The sequence below is a fragment of the Leucoraja erinacea genome, unplaced genomic scaffold (genome assembly GCF_028641065.1).
Source record: "Leucoraja erinacea ecotype New England unplaced genomic scaffold, Leri_hhj_1 Leri_236S, whole genome shotgun sequence".
NCBI lineage: Eukaryota > Metazoa > Chordata > Chondrichthyes > Rajiformes > Rajidae > Leucoraja > Leucoraja erinaceus.
Genome location: NW_026576137.1, coordinates 1 through 19579, shown reverse-complemented (window position 1 = coordinate 19579; position 19579 = coordinate 1). Strand labels below are relative to the sequence as shown.

At 50.5% G+C, this 19579-nt stretch overlaps 1 protein-coding gene and 1 long non-coding RNA gene across 2 annotated transcripts in view; one reads left to right on the top strand and one right to left on the bottom strand.

Moving 5' to 3' along the window:
• Positions 1 to 13240, top strand: part of LOC129716439 (uncharacterized) — a 51825-nt gene extending 38585 nt beyond the window's left edge. The window contains exons 4-7 of the mRNA XM_055666311.1: positions 7856 to 8215; positions 9279 to 9542; positions 11604 to 11714; positions 11954 to 13240. Of these exons, the coding sequence (XP_055522286.1) occupies positions 7856 to 8215; positions 9279 to 9542; positions 11604 to 11714; positions 11954 to 11955 (737 nt within the window). The 3' untranslated portion in view covers positions 11956 to 13240. The remainder of the gene's footprint in view (positions 1 to 7855; positions 8216 to 9278; positions 9543 to 11603; positions 11715 to 11953) is intronic.
• Positions 230 to 4269, bottom strand: LOC129716442 (uncharacterized). Its single transcript, XR_008726639.1, has 3 exons — positions 4019 to 4269; positions 3367 to 3571; positions 230 to 553 (listed from the first exon to the last, which is right to left on the bottom strand). It is a non-coding gene; the product is annotated as an uncharacterized LOC129716442 (long non-coding RNA).
• Positions 13241 to 19579: the final 6339 nt, after the last annotated feature.

Sequence of the window (19579 nt, the reverse complement as noted above, 5' to 3'; positions counted from 1 at the left end):
CCCCCTGCTACCCCCCCATCGCCCCACCCCCCCTTCCCCCCACCTCCTTCCCCCAACAAACCTCTTTCCCCCACCCATCCCATCACTCCCCATTCTACCACCTCCGCACTCCCTCGTCACTCCCCCCCCCCTCCATCCCCCCTCCTCCCATCCCATTCCCCTTAAACCCCCCCCCCCCCCCCATTACCCCTTCTTCCACCCAATCCGCCCAACCCCCCCCCCCCCCCCCCCCCCCCCCAATCCCTTTGTTCATCTCATCCGATAAGTTGTTCCTGTGTCTTGTGGGACATGTTTTCAAGATTTAGCATCTTCTGCCTGACAGGATACTGGGCTGCAGGGAATGAAACTGCAGAATGGACAATTAACAAATAAAGCAATGATTTTCAACAGCAATTTTATCAGCCTCCATATCACATGCTCAATATTCTTTCTCTTGAGGGAGCGCAGCGTAGGTTCACCAGGTTAATTCCCGGGATGGCGGGAATGAAATATGATGAAAGAATGGATCGACTGGGCTTATCTTCACTGGAATTTAGAAGGACGAGAGAGCATCCTAGAGAAACAAACACAATTATTAAGGGATTGGACAGGCTAGATGCAGGAAAAATGTTCCCGATGTTGGCGGATCCAGAATCAGGGGGGGGTCACAGTTTAAAAATAAGGAGCCGGCCATTTGGGACTGAAATGAGCAACAACTTTTTCACTCAGAGAGTTGTGAATCTGTGGAATTCTCTGCCACAGAAGGCAGTGGAGGCCAATTCACTGGATGTTTTCAAGAGAGAGTTAGATATAGCTCCTAGGGCTAATGGAATCAAGGGATATGGGGAGAAAGCAGGAACTGGGTACTGATTATATGTGATCAGCCATGAATATATTGAATGGCAGAGTAGACTCGATGGGCCGAGTGGCCTAATTCTTCTTTTGGAGGGGGTGGGAGGGGAGGGGAGGGGGACGAGCGATGGACAAACCAGGCGGGTCGGGCAGCTTCGGTGCATCAGGCGGTGTGTAGACCCCCAGCAATATAACCATATAACCATGCTACATACCGCCCCACAGACGCTGCCCGACCCGCCGTTCCTGCAGCCCGGGTCGTGAGGGGAGCAGCGGGGTCTGTCTACAATTTTAGACCCAGCGTTTGGACAGGAACTCTCCGTATTGGTGTGTAGGAAGGAAGCGCAGATGCTGGTCTTTACCGAATATAGACACAGAGTGCTGGAGTAACTCAGCGGGTCAGGCAGCATCTGTGGAGAACATGGATAGCTGACATTTCGGGTCTGAAGAAGGATCCCGACCAGAAAAACGGCACTTTTTTCTCTGGGGAACATATCTTTTCCCCCCAGAGATGCTGCCTGGCCCGCTGAGTTTCTCCAGCACTCTGTCCATCTACTGTGTCGGACGCAACTTTAGATGAGGGTTTAAACGGAAGTTTGTGGTAAACTGGCAGTCAGTGTCGATATACTACGACGTGAGACCCCCAGCGACCACCCCACGGCACTGTGTGGATCAGCAAGGCCCACATTACAATACAGTATAAACCAAAGATCTTATAGCGGAGCGCTTCGCTATAAGATATTTGGTATAAACACGAAGACGCTACAAGCCCCGCCCTAACACCACTCATTGGCTGAGTAACAGTGCGGGATTTAAACTTTAAACCAATTCACCATCAGAGAGGTAAATTCAAGATTGTAACCGACAGCGCTCAGTCTGTATCTCAGTGTATCACTCTACCCTCTTCAACTTTCTCCCCATCCCACCCCCTCCTCCGCGCCCCTCCTCATCCGCACCCCTCCTCTCCCGCACCCCACCCCTCCTCCCCACCCCTGCTTGTATTCTTGTATTCAAATTTTATTGTCGTTGCCTCACTTTGAGACAACGAAATGAATTTCCCGTACAGCAGTATCGTTAAAAAAAAAATCACAAGAAAAATAATAAAAATAAATAATAAATAAATAATAAAACATATTAAAAAAAATAAAATTGAAATTGAATTAAAAATTTAACAAAAGCACAAACACAAAAAGTCCACAACACAACATAACATAAATGGCACCCAGGTGAGGACGGCACCATAGTCCAGCCAGCCTCCCCTCCGTGTCCATCCGTAGTCGGGGCCTTCCGAGCACCTGCAGTCGCCGCCCCGGGTGGCCCGATGTTCAGGCCCTCACGCCGGGCTGGTGGAACGCTGACGCCGAGCCCCGACGGTGAGCAGCCTCCTCCTCAGCGGCCCGGACCTTCTGATCAGCCGCCTCCCGCTGCCGTAGTCTGCAGCTCCCGAGTCCGCTGGCCGAGCCGGGCAGTCGCAGGACCCCGCGTTGTAATCAGCGCCGCCCGCGTTGGGAGCTCCGCAAACCGCAGCTCCAGGATGTCGGTGCAGCAAGTCCAGCACTCCGGGCTCCAGACGGCGACCCCCGGTAAGGCATCGCCAGCCCCCATCGATGTTCCAGCGCTGTCCCGCCCCCGGCAGGAAAGGCCGCCCAATCCAGGTAGGTAGGCCGCTGTGGGGGGGGGGGAGGACGCGACTCGAATAATAGTCTACCCCCCACCTCCTTCCCCCAACAAACTCCCTCGTCACCCCATCCCCTCCTCCCATCCCATTCCCCTTAACCCCCCCCCATCCCCGTTACCCCATCCGACCAACCCCATCCGACAAACCAGGCGGGTCGGGCAGCTTCGGTGCATCAGGCGGTGTCTAGACCCCCAGCAATATAACCATATAACCATGCTACATACCGCCCCACAGACGCTGCCCGACCCGCCGTTCCTGCAGCCCGGGTCGTGAGGGGCGCAGCGGGGTCTGTCTACAATTTTAGACCTAGCGTTTGGACAGGAACTCTCCGTATTGGTGTGTAGAAAGGAAGCGCATATGCTGGTCTTTACCGAATATAGACACAGAGTGCTGGAGTAACTCAGCGGGTCAGGCAGCATCTGTGGAGAACATGGATAGCTGACATTTCGGGTCTGAAGAAGGATCCCGACCAGAAAAACGAACATATCTTTTCCCCCCAGAGATGCTGCCTGGCCCGCTGAGTTTCTCCAGCACTCTGTCCATCTACTGTGTCGGACGCAACTTTAGATGAGGGTTTACACGGAAGTTTGTGGTAAACTGGCAGTTTGTGGCGATATACTACGACGTGAGACCCCCAGCGACCACCCCACAAGGACCCCCACCACCCCCACACCACGGCACTGTGGGGATCAGCAAGGCCCACATTACAATACAGTATAAACCAAAGATCTTATAGCGGAGCGCTTCGCTATAAGATATCTGGTATAAACACGAAGATGCTGCAAGCCCCGCCCTAACCCCACTCATTGGCTGAGCAACAATGCGGGATTTAAACTTTAAACCAATTCAAGTAGAACCTCAGCAGGCAGTGACACTTGGTGCCCACGTGCCTTGGCTCTAGGCTCCGTCTGATGCAGCCACACATGAAGGTGGACATCAGGGTGAGTGCGACGTTGGGCACCCTGGTCCGAGCAGAAGACAGCGACATCGTCCATGTACAGGGAGGTTTTGACCTGAGTGCCCCCACTCACTCCCACTCCGACTTATTGGTCCTCTATAACTCTGTAAAGATAGGGAATACAAGTAATAATTAGGTATAGAAAGGAACTGTAGATGTGAGTTTAAACCAAAGATAGACACAAAATGCTGGAGTAACTCAGCGGGACAGGCAGCATCTCTGAAGAGAAGCAATGGGGGACGTTTTCCTAAATGTCTTAACAAATAAACGTTTAGTGGCAGGTCGACTAAATGTTTCACTTAGCATTGAGAACGATATAAATCATTTAAAAAAAAGTCGTCAGTGAGACATAACAGACGTGTGGAGCTTCTTGAGTGGTTACATGTAGGCGGCGGGATCTAGGACCCGGGTGAGCACAGGGCTAGTCGCGGGAGCGAGCGCGGCTGGTCGGCTCCCATTGAAGCGGATGGTGGTGCGCGGGCACGGGGGGAACGCAGCGCTGGGACTGGGTGGGTCGGGCGGCCACGGGGACCGCTCGCTCGTCCGTTCACCGGAGACCAAAGTGAGGGCGGACCGGGCAGCGGCAGCGGCAGCTTAGCGCAGCAACAGAGCAGAGTAGAGCCCAGCGCCTTGCGGCCGAGTCTGTCTGTCTGTCTGTCTCTCTGTCTGTGTCTCTGTCTGTCTGTCTGTCTCCCGGAGGAGGGGAGGGGGACTGCGGAGGCGGGGGATCTGGGCTGTGTCTCGGCTGCCAGCGGCCGCCGAGACGTTCCTGAGCGAGGGCAAGGGGAGAGGTCTATAGACTAGCAAGGACCTGCAGAGAGGCGAGCTGCTCGTCACATGCCACCTATAGGGTGATTTCACCAAAGGTCAAATGAGCGTAGATCCCCCTTCACGTGCCCGGTCCGCCCTCACTTTGGTCTCCGGTGACCAAAGAAGCTCCACACGTCTGTTATGTCACCCTATAGGTGTATAGGAAGGAAGCGCAGATGCTGGTCTTTATCGAATATAGACACAGAGTGCTGGAGTAACTCAGCGGGTCAGGCAGCATCTGTGGAGAACATGGATAGCTGATATTTCGGGTCTGAAGAAGGATCCCGACCAGAAAAACGGCACTTTTTTCTCTGGGGAACATATCTTTTCCCCCCAGAGATGCTGCCTGGCCCGCTGAGTTTCTCCAGCACTCTGTCCATCTACTGTGTCGGACGCAACATTGGATGAGGGTTTAAACGGAAGTTTGTGGTAAACTGGCAGTTTGTGGCGATATACTACGACGTGAGACCCCCAGCGACCACCCCACGGCACTGTGTGGATCAGCAAGGCCCACATTACAATACAGTATAAACCAAAGATCTTATAGCGGAGCGCTTCGCTATAAGATATCTGGTATAAACACGAAGACGCTGCAAGCCCCGCCCTAACACCACTCATTGGCTGAGCAATAATGCGGGATTTAAACTTTAAACCAATTCACCATCAGAGAGGTAAATCCAAGATTGTAACGGACAGCAAAGAGCCTATAAGAGCTTTGACCGACAGCGCTGAGTCTGTATCGCAGTTTCTCCGCCGTTGCTGGTGAGTTACTGTCTCCGCTCCCGGCAGCTCACAGCCCAGTGGGATGAATATTGATTTCGCTCACTTCAGAACGTCACCCATTCATTCTCTCCATAGATGCTGCCTGTTACTTCAGCTTTTTATATCCAGCCCCTCTCCCCCCCTCCCCGCACCTCTTCCCCCATCCCATCTCCCTCCCGCCGCATCTCCCATCTCCCCCCCCCCCCCCCCCCCCCGCATCTCTTGCCATAACCCCCCCCCCCACTAATGCATCTCGCACTCTCCTCCAGCCCAGCGCGCCGCTTGACTCGGGGGTGACTCGGTGCAGCGTGGAGTCGGCGCCCGTTGAACAGAGGGGACATGCGGCGCTCTATCGGGAAGGTGGATGGTCTGATGTGGCTGCTGGCAGGTACAGAGAGCAAGAGGCCACTCGGCCCGCACGTTACTGCTGCCTCACAGCGCCAGGAACCCTGGTTTAGATGCTGACTCCGGGCGCTGTTTGTACGGTCTCCCCGTGACCGCGTGGGTTTCCACCGGGTGACATTTCGGGTCTGAAGAAGGGTCTCGACCCGAAACGTCACCCATTCCTTCTCTCCAGAGGTGCTGCCTGTCCCGCTGAGTTACTCCAGTTTGTTGTGTCTATCTCAGGTTTGTAGGTTAATTGGCTTCTGTAAATTGTCATAGAAACATAGAAAATATGTGCAGGAGGAGGCTTTTCGGCCCTTCGAGCCAGCATCGCCATTCATTGTGACCATGGCTGATCGTCCCCAATCAATACAGCATGGTACGGCAGCTGCACCATGGCAGACAGGGAGAGGCTTCAGAGGGTAACTAGGACTGCACAGAAGATCATTGGTTGCCCTCTCCCCTCCCTGATGGATATTTACACCTCCCGCTGCCTTAGCAGGGCAAATAATATCAAGGACAGCTCCCATCCTGCGTTTGGACTGTTCGACCTGCTGCCCTCTGGAAGGCGCTATAGGTGCATCAAATCTAGCACAAATAGACTCGGGAATAGTTTTCCGAAAGTCATAACTACTCTCAATTCACACATGCACTGACTTCACAGCCCAACACCCGGACTTCCATCTATTCTATCCACGTTCTGAAATTTGGAACTGTAATGTGTATTGTAACTAATTTTTACTATTTAAATTTTTTTTTTAAACATTTAATATAATCTTTAAACATCTGCCTAAGAATACTACATATTCATCCTTCACCATTTAGCCTTTATAGATATGTATATAGCGCCGCAGAATTGTGCACCTATTCCCCCCCCCCTCCCCCTTTTGTTTTGTTTTCTGTTTCTTGTTTTTTTGTACTAAATTATATGTATGCACTGAGTACGAGCTGCTTTTAATCTCATTGTACATGTATAGTGACAATAAATGGCGTATCTAAATATCTATCTAATAACCCGTGCCTGCTTTCTCCCCATATCCCTTCATTCCACTAGCCCCTGTCGCTGGTGCATGTAGGTTAGAATCAGCGTACGTGGTGATCGCTGGTTGGCGCGGACTCGATGGGCCGAAGGGCCTGTTCCCACGCTGTTCCCAAACTGAAATAAAACCAGTCAGGAGTGCACAATTGTCGGTAAAACACAGAGTGCTGGAGGAAAGCAGCGGGTCGGGCAGCGTCTGTGGGGGGAATGAACAGGCGACCCTTTAGACTGGTGGAGAAGGGGGAGATGTGAGAGGAAATCAGGGCACCCGGAGAAAACCCACGCAGTCACAGGGAAAACTTACAAACTTAGTACAGACAGCACCCGTAGTCAGGATGGAACCCGGGTCTCTAGCGCTGTGATGCAGCATCTCTACCGCTGTGCAGACCATGTTCTCGGCTCCTGTACCTTCTTTAAGATGTGGGTTCATCTGAGCACTGCTTTGATTTAGTTTCAGACACAACAACAAAATGCTGCAGTAACTCAGCGGGACAGGCAGCATATCTGGAGCGAGGGAATGGGTGACGTTTCAGATCGAGACATCTTCAGACTAGTTGGGGTAGAAAGGTCCCCTAACAAGTTGTGAATCTGTGCAATTCTCTGCCACAGAAGGCAGTGGGGGGGGGGGGGGGGGGGCAGGAGTAGGCCCTTCGAGCCTGCACCACCATTCAATAAGATTGTGGATCATCATCATTCCTGCTTTTTCCCCTATCCCTTAATTCCGTTAGCCCTGAGCGCCATATCAATCTCTCTCTTGAAAACATCCAGTGAATTGGCCTACATTGCCTTCTGTGACAGACAAGTCTGCAGACTCGCAACTCTCTGGGTGAAGAAGCTTTTCCACATCTCAATAGACAATAGGTGCAGTAGGCCATTTGGCCCTACATGCCAGCACCGCCATTCAATGTGATCGTGGCTGATCATCCACAATCAGCACCCCGTTCCTGCTTTCTCCCCATATGCCCTGAATCTGTTCTTTGAGAGCCCTCTCTTGAAAGTTTCCAGAGAACTGAGGCAGAGAATTCCATAGACTCACAACTCCGTGTGAATAAATCCTAAATGGCCTACCCCTTATTCTTAAACTTGGTTCTGGACTCCCCCAACATGGGGAACATGTTTCCATATGGGCCAGATGTAGGCAGGTGGGATGGGTTTGTGTAGACACCTTGGTTGGCAGAGGTGAGATAGGCCGAAGTGCCTGTTTCTGTGCTGTATCTGTGCTGGTGAACCTCCACTGCACCTTGCTACAGCACGGTGACCAGAGGTCCACACTGGTGCGGCCACTACATGTTGTCTATCGTGTTGCACGGTGCATTGTCTGCGCTTGTCCCATGTCTCCAGTCAGCCCCCATCACCGCTGGATTGTGTACCATTCCCAGCCCTTGTGTTGCAGGCCTCCACACTGCGGCGCTGTGCAGAGCAGGAACGGCAGCCACCGCGGGCTCCATCACCACCATCCCCGTGGGTGGAACGGTGATGTTCCCCGTCCTACATCACAGCCAGGAGAGGTTCGAGGTAGCGATGGGGCGGGTCCATCCCGATCTTGCAATCCTGGCCTGGAAGTCTGACAGCCCGGAGTATCCATACATGGTGCGCCCGTCCTACAGGAACAGGGTCCACTTCCGACGGGACACCTTCATTGAGCTGCGGGCCGTGAGGCCGGGTGACCAGGGGACGTACGAGGTGCAGACAAACTACTTGGGGAAGGAGCTGAGGAACCGTGACCGGGAGCACTTTGAGCTGCGAGTGATCGGTGAGTAGCGTCGTGGAGAGTTGTACAGTACCCAGACTGGCCCACATGTTCTTTGTTTTTCACACCCAAGGTAAGCAAAGAGTCGCCATCTAAAGGGCACTGAAAGCATTGCAAATAATTCCATTTTACACAAAGCATTTAACATTTTCCATTTGTGGTCCCCCTTAGTTCCCGGCGGTCCCCGCACGCTGAGATGGAATTCTCGTCCTCAGGGGGCGGTGGAGGCCAATTCTCTGGATGCTTTCAAGAGAGAGCTAGACAGAGCTTTAAATATAGTGGAGTCAGGACAGAAGGCAGGAACGGGGTACTGATTGTGGATGATCAGCCATGATCATATTGAATGGTGGTGCTGGCTCGAGGGGCCGAATGGCCTACTCCTGCACCTATTGTCTATATATGGAGTAGAATTGAGGCAGTGTGGCCCAAGTCCACTCCGCCATTCAATCATGGCTGATCTATCTCTCATTCTCCATTTCCTGCCTTCTCCCCACAACCCCTGACAACCGTACTAATCCAGAATCTATCTATCTCTGCCTTAAAAATATCCATGACGGACTCCACAGCCTTCTGTGGCAAAGAATTATTTGTGGAGTCCGTCATGGATATTCGCCACTCTCTGACCAAGGAGATTTCTCCTCCTCTACATCCTAAAAGAAAGTCTTTTAATTCTGAGGCTATGACCTCTTCTCCTGGACTCTCCCACGAATGGAAACATCCTTCTGCATCCAAATCCAAAATCAACCCAACCTCCCACTCTAGCTGAAACCATGTAATCCAGGCAGCAGTCTGGTAAACTACCTCTGAACCTTCTCCAATCCCTCCACATCTCCCATTGTAACGGGGTGACCAGAACTACACACAATACTGCATATGGGGCTTAACCAGAGCCGTATAGAGCTGCATCATGACTTCCTGCATCTTGTGTTCAATGCCCCTATACATTGAACCACGCCACACCACACGTCTTCTTTACCACCCTATCTGCTGGTGCTACCACCTTTAGTGGGCTATGGGCTTGAACTCTCTGCGGTTTAGCTGGACTTTACACTGTGCTGCTTTGCAGAGCCAATGTCCACACCGACCGTGGAGGTCAGCCACAACTCGTCGCATCTCACGCTGAACTGCTCCACCACCAGCGGCTGCCCCGTCACCTACCGGTGGGAGCGGCGATCGCAGGATCCCGGCGTGGGGAACGCCACCTTCCCCGGAGCCGTGCTGTACCTGCAGCACCCGGGGCAGCACATCTGCGCCTACAGCTGCGTCGCAGAAGATTGCTGCAGCAGCCGTGCAGTCCCTGCAATGCTGCACTGCAACGCCCAGCCCAGAGGTGAGTGGGTGAATGCTGGGTCTCTGTCCAATGGGAGAGTCATGCAGGACAGAACAGGCCATTTGGCCGCATTGCTCCCTGCCCATCAACATGCCCCATCTACACTAGTCCCACTTGCTCGCGTTTGGCCCATATCCCTATAATAATAATAATATATTTTATTGTCAACGAGATTTAGTATGCACCTTCCAACCGATGTAAAAGAAATGTAAAATAAATAAATAAGCTGTGTGACGTGACCATCCGAGGGTGACAGTCCAGGGGGGATGGGGGGCACTCAGCAGGGCTGGTTTAGAGCCGCTATAGCTCTGGGAATAAAGCTGTTTCTGAGTCTGGGGGTTCGGGCGTAGAAGGTCTTGCAACGTCTGCCGGAGGGAAGTAGTTCGAACAGTCCGTTACAAGGGTGCGAGTAGTCTTTATGGATGCTGACGGCCTTCCTGAGGCACCATGTGTGGTAGATGCCCTCCAAGGCTGGTAGCTGTGTCCCAATAATGCACTGCGCTCTGTGGAAGACGCGCTGAAGAGCTCGCCTCTCCGCCTCCGTGCAGCTGAGATACCACACAGAGATGCCATACATTAATATGCTCTCTGTGGTGCAGCGGTAGAACGTTGTCAGCAGCTGTTGGGGCAGACCAGTCTTTTTTTAATGTCCTCAGGAAGAAAAGTCGTTGCTGTGCCTTCTTGGCCAGCGCAGCGGTGTTGGTGGACCATGTGAGGTCCTCTGAACTGTGAGTGCCCAGAAACTTAAAGCTGGACACTCTCTCCACACTTTCCCCGTAAATGGAGATTTTATATGTATTCTCCATTATGGGACCTCCTGAAGTCAATATTCAGCTCGGGGGGGGGGTTTCACGGCAGTCGGGTCACAATCCATGACTCGTACAGTTACTACGCTACTCCAAATGGATTACACGCGATGTACTGTGGGTAGGCACTTCCCATTGTTTCCAGCGTAGCGGGCCCGTTAAAACCCGCCAAAATTGTCACTTTTTGCGCTGTAAATAATTATGGAAATCGGGATAAGCGTGCGAGACATTTAGCCTACTTCACAATTCCAAAGGTGAGGAGAAATGACGGTAGATAGAAGCGAGAGCTCAAGGGACAACAACAGCCAGAGTGCTTAGCGAACATTAACCGTTTGCTCACTGCATTTCATCAACTAAGACGTTATTTGTGTTTTTTCTTGATTACTTTGGCATCTAAAAAGTTTCAGAAGTGATAAATCTGGCTGTAAATTTTTGAAATCGCCCATGGTTCTCAAGTGGGTTTTTACATACGAAATGAAAAAGCATCTGAAGAAAAATTTACAGCCAGATTTATCACTTCTGAGAATTTTTAGATATGAAAGGAATCAAGAAAAAACACAAATAATGCCTTACTTGATGAAATGCAGTGAGCAAACGCGATAATTCCCAATATTTTCAATGTTTACAAAGCACTTTAGCTGCTGTAGTCCCTTCAGTTCTCGCTTCTCTATACCTTCATTTCGCTTCACGTTTGGAATTCTAAAGTTGGGTTCACGTCTCTCACACTTACCCTGACTCCCACAATTTCTTTCAGCGCAAAAACATTTTGGCCGTTTTTAACAGGTAGGAAAGTACGCGTTTCTAGCATTAATAACATATACCGGATGTCTTCCAGTTGGATTTAGCGGCTCCGTGCGTCGAGCCCTATGACCCAGTGACCTTACGTGCAACCCCCCTATAAACGTTTCCAGAGGGCGGCACGTTACCACAGCGGATAGAGTTGCCGCCACCAAGCGCCAGAGACCCAGGTTCAATCCTGACTACGGGTCCTGTCTGTATGGAGTTTGCACGCCCTCCCCGTGACCTGCGTGGGTTTATCCGGGATCCTCCCACATTCCAAAGACGTGCGGGTTTGTTGGATATTTGACGATAATTATAAGTTGTTCCCGGTAAATTGTTCCCGTGCAGGGTGGTGTTAGTGTGCGGGGATCGCTGGTCAGTGCGGACTCAGTGGGCCGAAGGGCCTGTTTCCGTGCTGTTTCTCTAAATTAAACCAGACTCCAGGTTCACCACCATGTGGCGATATCTCCTCCAGGGTCCATGAGTCGTTGGGTGATCGTTCTCTCCGTGGTCCCTTCTCGCTGTGATCCTTCTCACTGTTGCCGTGCTGGGAGTCCGGGCATCGAATCTCCGCAGAAACCATGCTGTGAGTGTCCTCCTCACCTTCACACTCTCGCCCCCCCCTTTAACCTGTCCCTCCCCCCTCTCCGCTCCCCTCCCCTCTTCCCCCACTCCCGTCTTCCTCCCGACGCCCCCCTCCCCCTCCTCTTCTTTCCCACTTCCCCCCTCCTCTCCCCCCTCTCCCCGTCTCCCCATCCCCGCACCCCTCTCTCTCCCGGCTAACAATGTGGGGTCTCTCTCTCTCTCTCTCTTTTTCTCTCGCAGGAACAAGGTGGGACCGGGAAAGTTGCAGAGTGTGGACCGGTGTACGTGGGGGTCACAGTGCACCCAGTCGCTGGGTGATGGGGAACGAGTTTGCTGCTGTCCCATCTCTGTGGCAGATGTGAGTCCCCTGTCCCTGGTTCCAGAGACCCCCAGCCTGACACTGTGGGGCCGTGTAGGGGGAGGGGAGATCACTGGACAGATGAAGACTACAGGATGTATGAACTATGAGGAATTGAGGACCATGGCCACCAACAAACCGTGATGTCACCGATTGGGGGTTTGAAGATTCTGTCTGTGTTCTCCGTCTATTTGTCTGTCTTTTCTCTGTATTCTGTTTTATTCCTAACGCAGTACAATGTCCGTGCCGAACATGATGCCTTCAGACTTTAGAATCACAGTGTTAAATTTTAAAAGATTAATATGTGAATGACTTGTAAAATATACCATCAACCTGAACAAAACTTGATACAACACACCACAGGACAATGGTGATTAAGGTGGTCCAAAATTGTAGCGCTATCATGTACCGTTTTGGAGTTTCAGGAACTCCGCACAGACAGACATAGAAACAAACAAGATGAGAGTTTTAGTAATATTTAGATGTGTGGGTAAGTTTTACTTTGTTACAAAGTGATGGGGGCCCGGAACGCGTGGTCGAGGGTGGTGGTGGAGGCAGATATGATAGTGGAGGTTTACAGGCACATGGTTATGGGGGGGGGGGGGGGATGTGGATCATGTACAGGCAGATGTAATGAGGTTATTTTGGCATCGTGTTCAGAATGTTGTACTTTTCTATGTAAGAATCTTGTGGTAAACTTTACCAAAGTCTATATATACAACATCTATCCAATCCCCATTGACTATTGTTGCATTTGGTGCTCTTTGGGAAAGTGTAATTCATACAGTCTGACTATTGATGCTATGGATGTTTGTTCTGCATGTTTTAGTGCAGCTTGTGATGACATTGTAACATACGCTTTGTACATATTAAATCAGATTTATTTTAACACCTGCTGCCTGACATGTCAGCCCCTGTCTGATGTAACAAAGGCCATTGGTGTTGGTTTATTGTTGTATGTGTACAGGGATCCAGTGACAAACTCCTGTCTCTGTGATAGCCAGTTAAGTACAACAGGCAGGACTGACATATGTTGGAAGAATGCTGGGCTTTTATTCACTGGAATTTAGAAGGATGGAATCTTATAGAAACGTGTAAAACAGGCTATCGACAATAGGTACAGGAGTAGGTCATTTGGCCCTTCGAGCCAGCACCGCCATTCAATGTGATCATGGCTGATCTTCCCCAATCAGTACCCCGTTCCTTCCTTCACCCCATATCCCCTGAGCCCGCTATCTTTAAAAACTCTATCTAGCTCTCTCTTGAAAGTATCCAGAGAATCGGCCTCCACCGTCTTCTGAGGCAGAGAATTCCACACTCACAACTCTCTGTGTGAAAAAGGTTACATGCAGGAAAAATATTTGCGATGTTGGGGGTGTGGGGGGGGGGGGGGGGGGGGGGGCAGTCCAGAACCAGGGATAACAGTTTAAGAATGAGGGGTGGGCCATTTAAGAAAGATGAGGGAAATATTTTTCATCCTGATTTAGGATGACCAGCAGTGATTATATTGAATGACGGTGCTGGCTCGGACGGGGAGGGGGGATAAATGGGAAATGTTGGAGGCGGGGTGGGAGATGAGCGTACGGGGAGGGTAGAGATGAGCAGGGTGAAGGGGGTCAATGAGAGAGGGCGGGAATGATGTGTGACTCCGGGGAGGAGCTGGTAAACCCGGTGGGTCGGGCAGCATCTGTGCATCAGGCAGCGTCCCGACCCCCAGCAATGACCGTCTCACCGCCCCCACAAAGTCCCTGCAGCCCGGGGACGTGAGGGGGGGGGGGGGGGGGGGGGGGGGGGGGGGGTGGGAGCAGAGGCCCAGTTATGGACGCCACCGCGTGTAGACATGTAACTGCCTGCTCTCCTGTGTTGGAGAGAACCGCCCATACGATGCGCGTCCCGAGGGGGGCGTGAACTAAACCACTTCCGGTTTAACCAGAGAGGGTTGAATTGTAGGTACACAAAAATGCTTGAGAAACTCAGCGGGTGCAGCAGCATCTATGGAGCGAAGGAAATAGGCGACGTTTCGGGCCGAAACCCTTCTTCAGACTGATGGGGGGTGGGGAGGAGAAGGAAGGAAAAAGGGAGGAAGAGGAGCCCGAGGGCGGGGGAATGGGAGGAGACAGCTCCAGGGTTAAGGAAGGGGAGGAGACAGCAAGGGCTAGCAAAATTGGGAGAATTCAACGTTCATGCCACCGGACGCAAGCAACCCAGGCGGAATATAGGTGCTGTTCCTCCAATTTCCAGTGTTGCTCACTCTGGCAATGGAGGAGACCCAGGACAGAGAGGTCGGATTGGGAATGGGAGGGGGAGTTGAAGTGCTGAGCCACTGGGAGTTCGGGTAGGTTATTGCGGACTGAGCGGAGGTGTTCGGCATAACGATCGCCCAACCTCCGCTTAGTCTCCCCGATGTAAATCAGCTGACATCTGGAGCAGCGAATGCAGTAGATGAGGTTGGAGGAGATACAGGTGAACCTTTGTCGCACCTGGAACGACTGCTTGGGTCCTTGAATGTAGTCGAGGGAGGAGATGAAGGGACAGGTGTTGCATTTCTTGCGGTTGCAACGGAAAGTGCCCGGGAATGGGGTGGTATGGGAGGGAAGGGAAGAATTGACAAGGGAGTTGCGGAGGGAGCGGTCTTTGCGAATGGCAGACATGGGGGGAGATGGGAAGATGAGGCGAGTGGTGGGGTCACGTTGGAGGTGGCGGAAATGGCGGAGGATTATTTGTTGTATTTGCCGGCTGGTGGGGTGAAAGGCGAGGACTAGGGGGACTATGCCCTTGTTGCAAGTGCGGGGATGAGGAGAGAGAGCAGTGTTGCGGGGTATGGATGAGACCCTGGTGCGAGCCTCATCTATGGTGGCGGAGGGGAATCCCCGTTTCCTGAAGAGCGAGGACATTTCCGATGCCCTGGTCTCATCCTGGGAACAGATGCGGTGTAGGCGGAGGAATTAGGAGTAGGGGATGGAGTCTTTACAGGGGGCAGGGTGGGAAGACGTGTAGTCCAGATAGCCATGTGAGTCAGTTGGTTTGTAGTGTATGTCGGTCAGAAGTCTGTCCCCTGCGATGGAGATGGTGAGGTCAAGGAATGGTAGGGAAGTGTCGGAAATGGTCCAGGTGTATTGGAGTGCCGGATGGAAGTTGGTGGTGAAGTGGATGAAGTCAGTCAGTTGTGTGTGGGTGCAGGAGGTGGCCCCAAAGCAGTCGTCAATGTTGAATTGTAGATGGACACAAAAAGCTGGAGTAAACACACTTAGACAATAGTTGCAGGAGGAGGCCTTTCGGTCCTTCGAGCCAGCACCGCCATTCATTGTGATCATGGCTGATCGTCCCCAATCAATAGCCCGTGCCTGCCTTCTCCCTATATCCCTTGATTCCACTAGCCCCTAGAGCTCTATCTAACTCCCTTATAAATCCATCCAGTGATTTGGCCTCCACTGCCCTCTGTGGCAGGGAATTCCACAAATTCACAACTCTCTGGGTGAAAACGGTTTTTCTCACCTCAGTCTTAAATGGCCTCCTCTTTATTCTAAGACTGTGGCCCCTGGTTCTGGACTCGCCCAACATTGGGAACATTTTTTCTGCATCTAGCTTGTATAGTCCTTTTATAATTTTATATGTTTCCATAAGATAACCCCTCATCCTTCTAAACTCCAGTGAATACAAGCCTAGTCTTTTCAATCTTTCCTCATATGACAGTCCCGCCATCCCAGGGATCAATCTTGTGAACCTACGCTGCACTACCTCAATCACAAGGATGTTCTTCCTCAAATTAGGAGACCAAAACTGTACTCAATACTCCAGATGTGGTCTTACCAGAGTCCTATGCAACTGCAGAAGAACCTCTTTACTCCTATACTGAAATCCTCGTGTTATGAAGGCCAACATTCCATTAGCTTTCTTCACTGCCTGCTGTACCTGCACGCCAACTTTTAGTGACCGGTGTACAAGGACACCCAGGTCTCGCTGCACCTACCCCTTACCTAACCTAACCCCATTGAGATAATAATCTGCCCTCTTGTTTTGCCACTAAAGTGGATAACCTAACATTTATCTATATTATACTGCATCTGCCATGCATCTGCCCACTCACTCAACCTGTCCAGGTCACCCTGCAACCTCCTAACATCAACTCAGCGGGACAGGCAGCATCTCTGGAGAGAAGAAGTGGATGATGGGTTGAGACCCTTCTTTAGAAGGTTGAATTGTGTTTAGTTGACAATTGTATTGGAGAGAGAGAGAACTCCGCCCTGACGCCGGTGAGTTGCCCCGTTTTCTCCGTAACATACATAGGTTCTCAAGGGATTGGGCAGGCTATCCTTAAGAATAAGGGGTAAGCCATTTAGAACGGAGATGAGGGAACACTTTTTCTCACAGAGTGTGGCGAGTCTGTGGAATTCTCTGCCTCAGAGGGCGGTGGAGGAAGGTTCTCTGGATGCTTTCAAGAGAGAGCTAGATAGGGCTCTTAAAAATAGTAGAGTCAAGGGATATGGGGAGAATGGGGTACTGATTGGGGATGATCAGCCATGATCACATTGAATGGTGGTGCTGGTTCGAATGGCCGACTCCTGCACCTATTGTCTATTGTCTATTGCTAGATGTAGAAAACATGTTTCCGATGTTGGGGAGTCCAGAAACAGGGGTAGCAGTCTAAGAATAAGGGCTAGGCCACTTAGGACTAAGATGCGGAAAAACATTTTCACCCAGACAGTAGTGAATCTGTGGAATTTTCTGCAATGGAAGGCAGTGGAGGCCGATTCACTGGATGTATTCTAAGAAAGAGTTAGAGCTCTTGGGGCTAAAGAAATCAAGGGATTTGGGGAGAAAGCAGGAATGGGGTACTGATAACGGGACTCAGGGTGGATAACAGGGAAACGGGGTCTTGGAGATGGGAGATGAGTGTGTGGAAGAGGGGAAATGAGCAGGGTGACTGGGCAGAGGTGGGAGATGATGATAGAAATGTGTGCACTCAAATGTTCAGTCATCTCCCCACCCCACCCCTCTCTCTCTTTCCCCTTTCCCTCCCACGGCAAAATCTGTGTGCACATCCGATCTTCTAGAAGCGTATTGGTCTTATAGAGGTGTATAAAATCATGAGAGGAATAGATCGGGTAGAGTCTCTTGCCCAGAGTAGGGGAATCGATGGATGACCAGAGGACATAGGTTCAAGGTGAAGGGGAAAAAATTGAATAGGAATCTGAGGGATCTACAGGAGGCGCTGTCTCAACAAGGCAGCTGGCATCATCAGAGACCCACACCACCCTGGCCACGCTCTCATCTCGCTGCTACCATCGGGAAGAAGGTACAGGAGCCTGAAAACTGCATAGGCCACACATACATCAGACTATTAAACACTCCAACTTCCAAATACACTCCAAACTATATAAACTTGTGGGGATTATTTTTTGACTTTGCACTACCATTTTCTATTTATTTATGTGTGTTTGTTTTTAAATACACTGATGTGTTTTGTGTGTATCCTGGGTTTTACAAAGCTGTATGCTGCTGCAAGCAAGTATTTCATTGTTCTGTTTCGGGACATATGGCAATAAATCACTCTTGACGCTAATATTTAGTTTAGCGAAAGAAGGGAAGAGATTGAACTTTTTTTCACCTTCGATCACAGTGGGGAATGTGGAGGAGTCACTGTGGTGGATGTTTATGTTAAAATGTATTTTGTGTGTTCAGTTGCTTTTTATTAGTGTATGACAAATCAATTTCCTCGTATGTTGCAAAACAGACGGCTGATAAAGTATAATTGTGATTATGAGAAACAGGCCCTTCAGCAGGCCAAGCCCACGCCGACCAGCGATCCTCGCACATTAACACTATCCTACAGACACTAGCGCCAATTTACATTGACACCAAGGTCAATTGACCTACAAACCTGTACGTCTTTGGCAAGTGGGAGGAAAACATAAGATCTCGGAGAAAAACAACGCAGGTCACGGGGAGAAAGTACAAACTCCGTACAGACAGCACCTGTAGTCGGGATTGAACCTGGATCTCTGTCGCTGTAAGGCAGCAACTCTACCGCTGTACCACCTTGCACCGACTGTTGTATTACAATAGCCCTTTAAATCATTGAATGATGTTAATGTCGTGGGCAGCTCGAAGCACCCACTGATTGGCTGTCAATGCAAATTTACACCAATTTCCTCCATCCTTGAGTTTGAACCCATTCTTCCAAAGATCTGTTTGGAAGAAAATGAATCTGTTGTGTGGAGAGCAACTGCTGCAAACACACTTTAAATTCTCAGGTAGACAAAAATGCTGGAGAAACTCAGCAGGTGAAGCAGCATCTATGGAGAGAAGGAATAGGTAACTTTTCGGGTCGAGACCCTTCTTCAGACTGATGTGTGTGGGCGGGAAAGAGAAAGGAAGAGGCGGAGACAGTAGGCTGTGGGAGAGCTGGGGAGGGGAAGGAGGGAGAAAGCAAGAACTACCTGATATTTGAGCAATCAATTTTCATACCGCTGGGGTGTAAACTACCCAAGTGAAATATGGGGTGCTGCTCGTCCAATTTGCAGATGGACTCACTCTGGCCATGGAGGAGGCCCAGGACAGATAGGTCGGATTCGGAATGGGAGGGGGATTTGAAGTGCTGAGCCACCGAGAGATCAGGTTGGTTATTACGAACTGACCGGAGGTGTTGGGCGAAGCGATCGCCAAGCCTGCGCTTGGTCTCACCGATGTAGAGAAGTTGACAGCTGGAACAGCAGATGCAATAAATGAGTTTGGAGGAGGTGCAGGTGAACCTCTGCCTCACCTGGAGAGACTGCTTGGGTCCTTGGATGGAGTCGAGGGGGAGGTAAAGTGACAAGTGTAGCAGTCTCTCCAGGTGAGGCAGAGGTTCACCTGCACCTCCTCCAAATTATCCTCTAAACCCGCGACCGCCGACAACGGGACGGATCTCATAAAGTGGACAACGGAAGGTAGGTTGTTTATTTTTACATTAAAAAGGGCTTCTTAAGATCCCTTTATACCGAGTTTTATGTTGCGAGTAGCTAATTTGGGGCCCCATTAAATCCCGCAGTATTTTTCTGGGCATATGGGGTACAAATCCACCACAATGGGAACGTTCCAAACCAGCGCGTTCCACAGAGTTCCACAGGATCCCACTTGAAAGCTGATTTAAATGGCCATTATTTACAGCGCAATTGAACGCTAATCCTTCCATTCGGCCTATAAATTAATGTAAATGAGATTTAAAAATCATGTTTTATTGTGAATTATTTGTGAATATTATTTGGACACTTAGGCTATTTAAAAATGTTAATCATTTATTAAGAAATGGATAGATGTTTAGATCTAGTAATTGAAGTTTGAAATTAGCTACAATTGGTAACTAACTAATGTATGTTTGTAAATTGCAGGTAATCCAAGTAAGATTGTTTTCATACTGTTTCAGAATGGCTTCAAATCTATAATCTGAAAAGTTATTTCAGTTCCTTAATTTTTAATAAAGTTATGGCCATTTCACTGTCCTCGATCATAGCTTTGGGTTTAGTCAA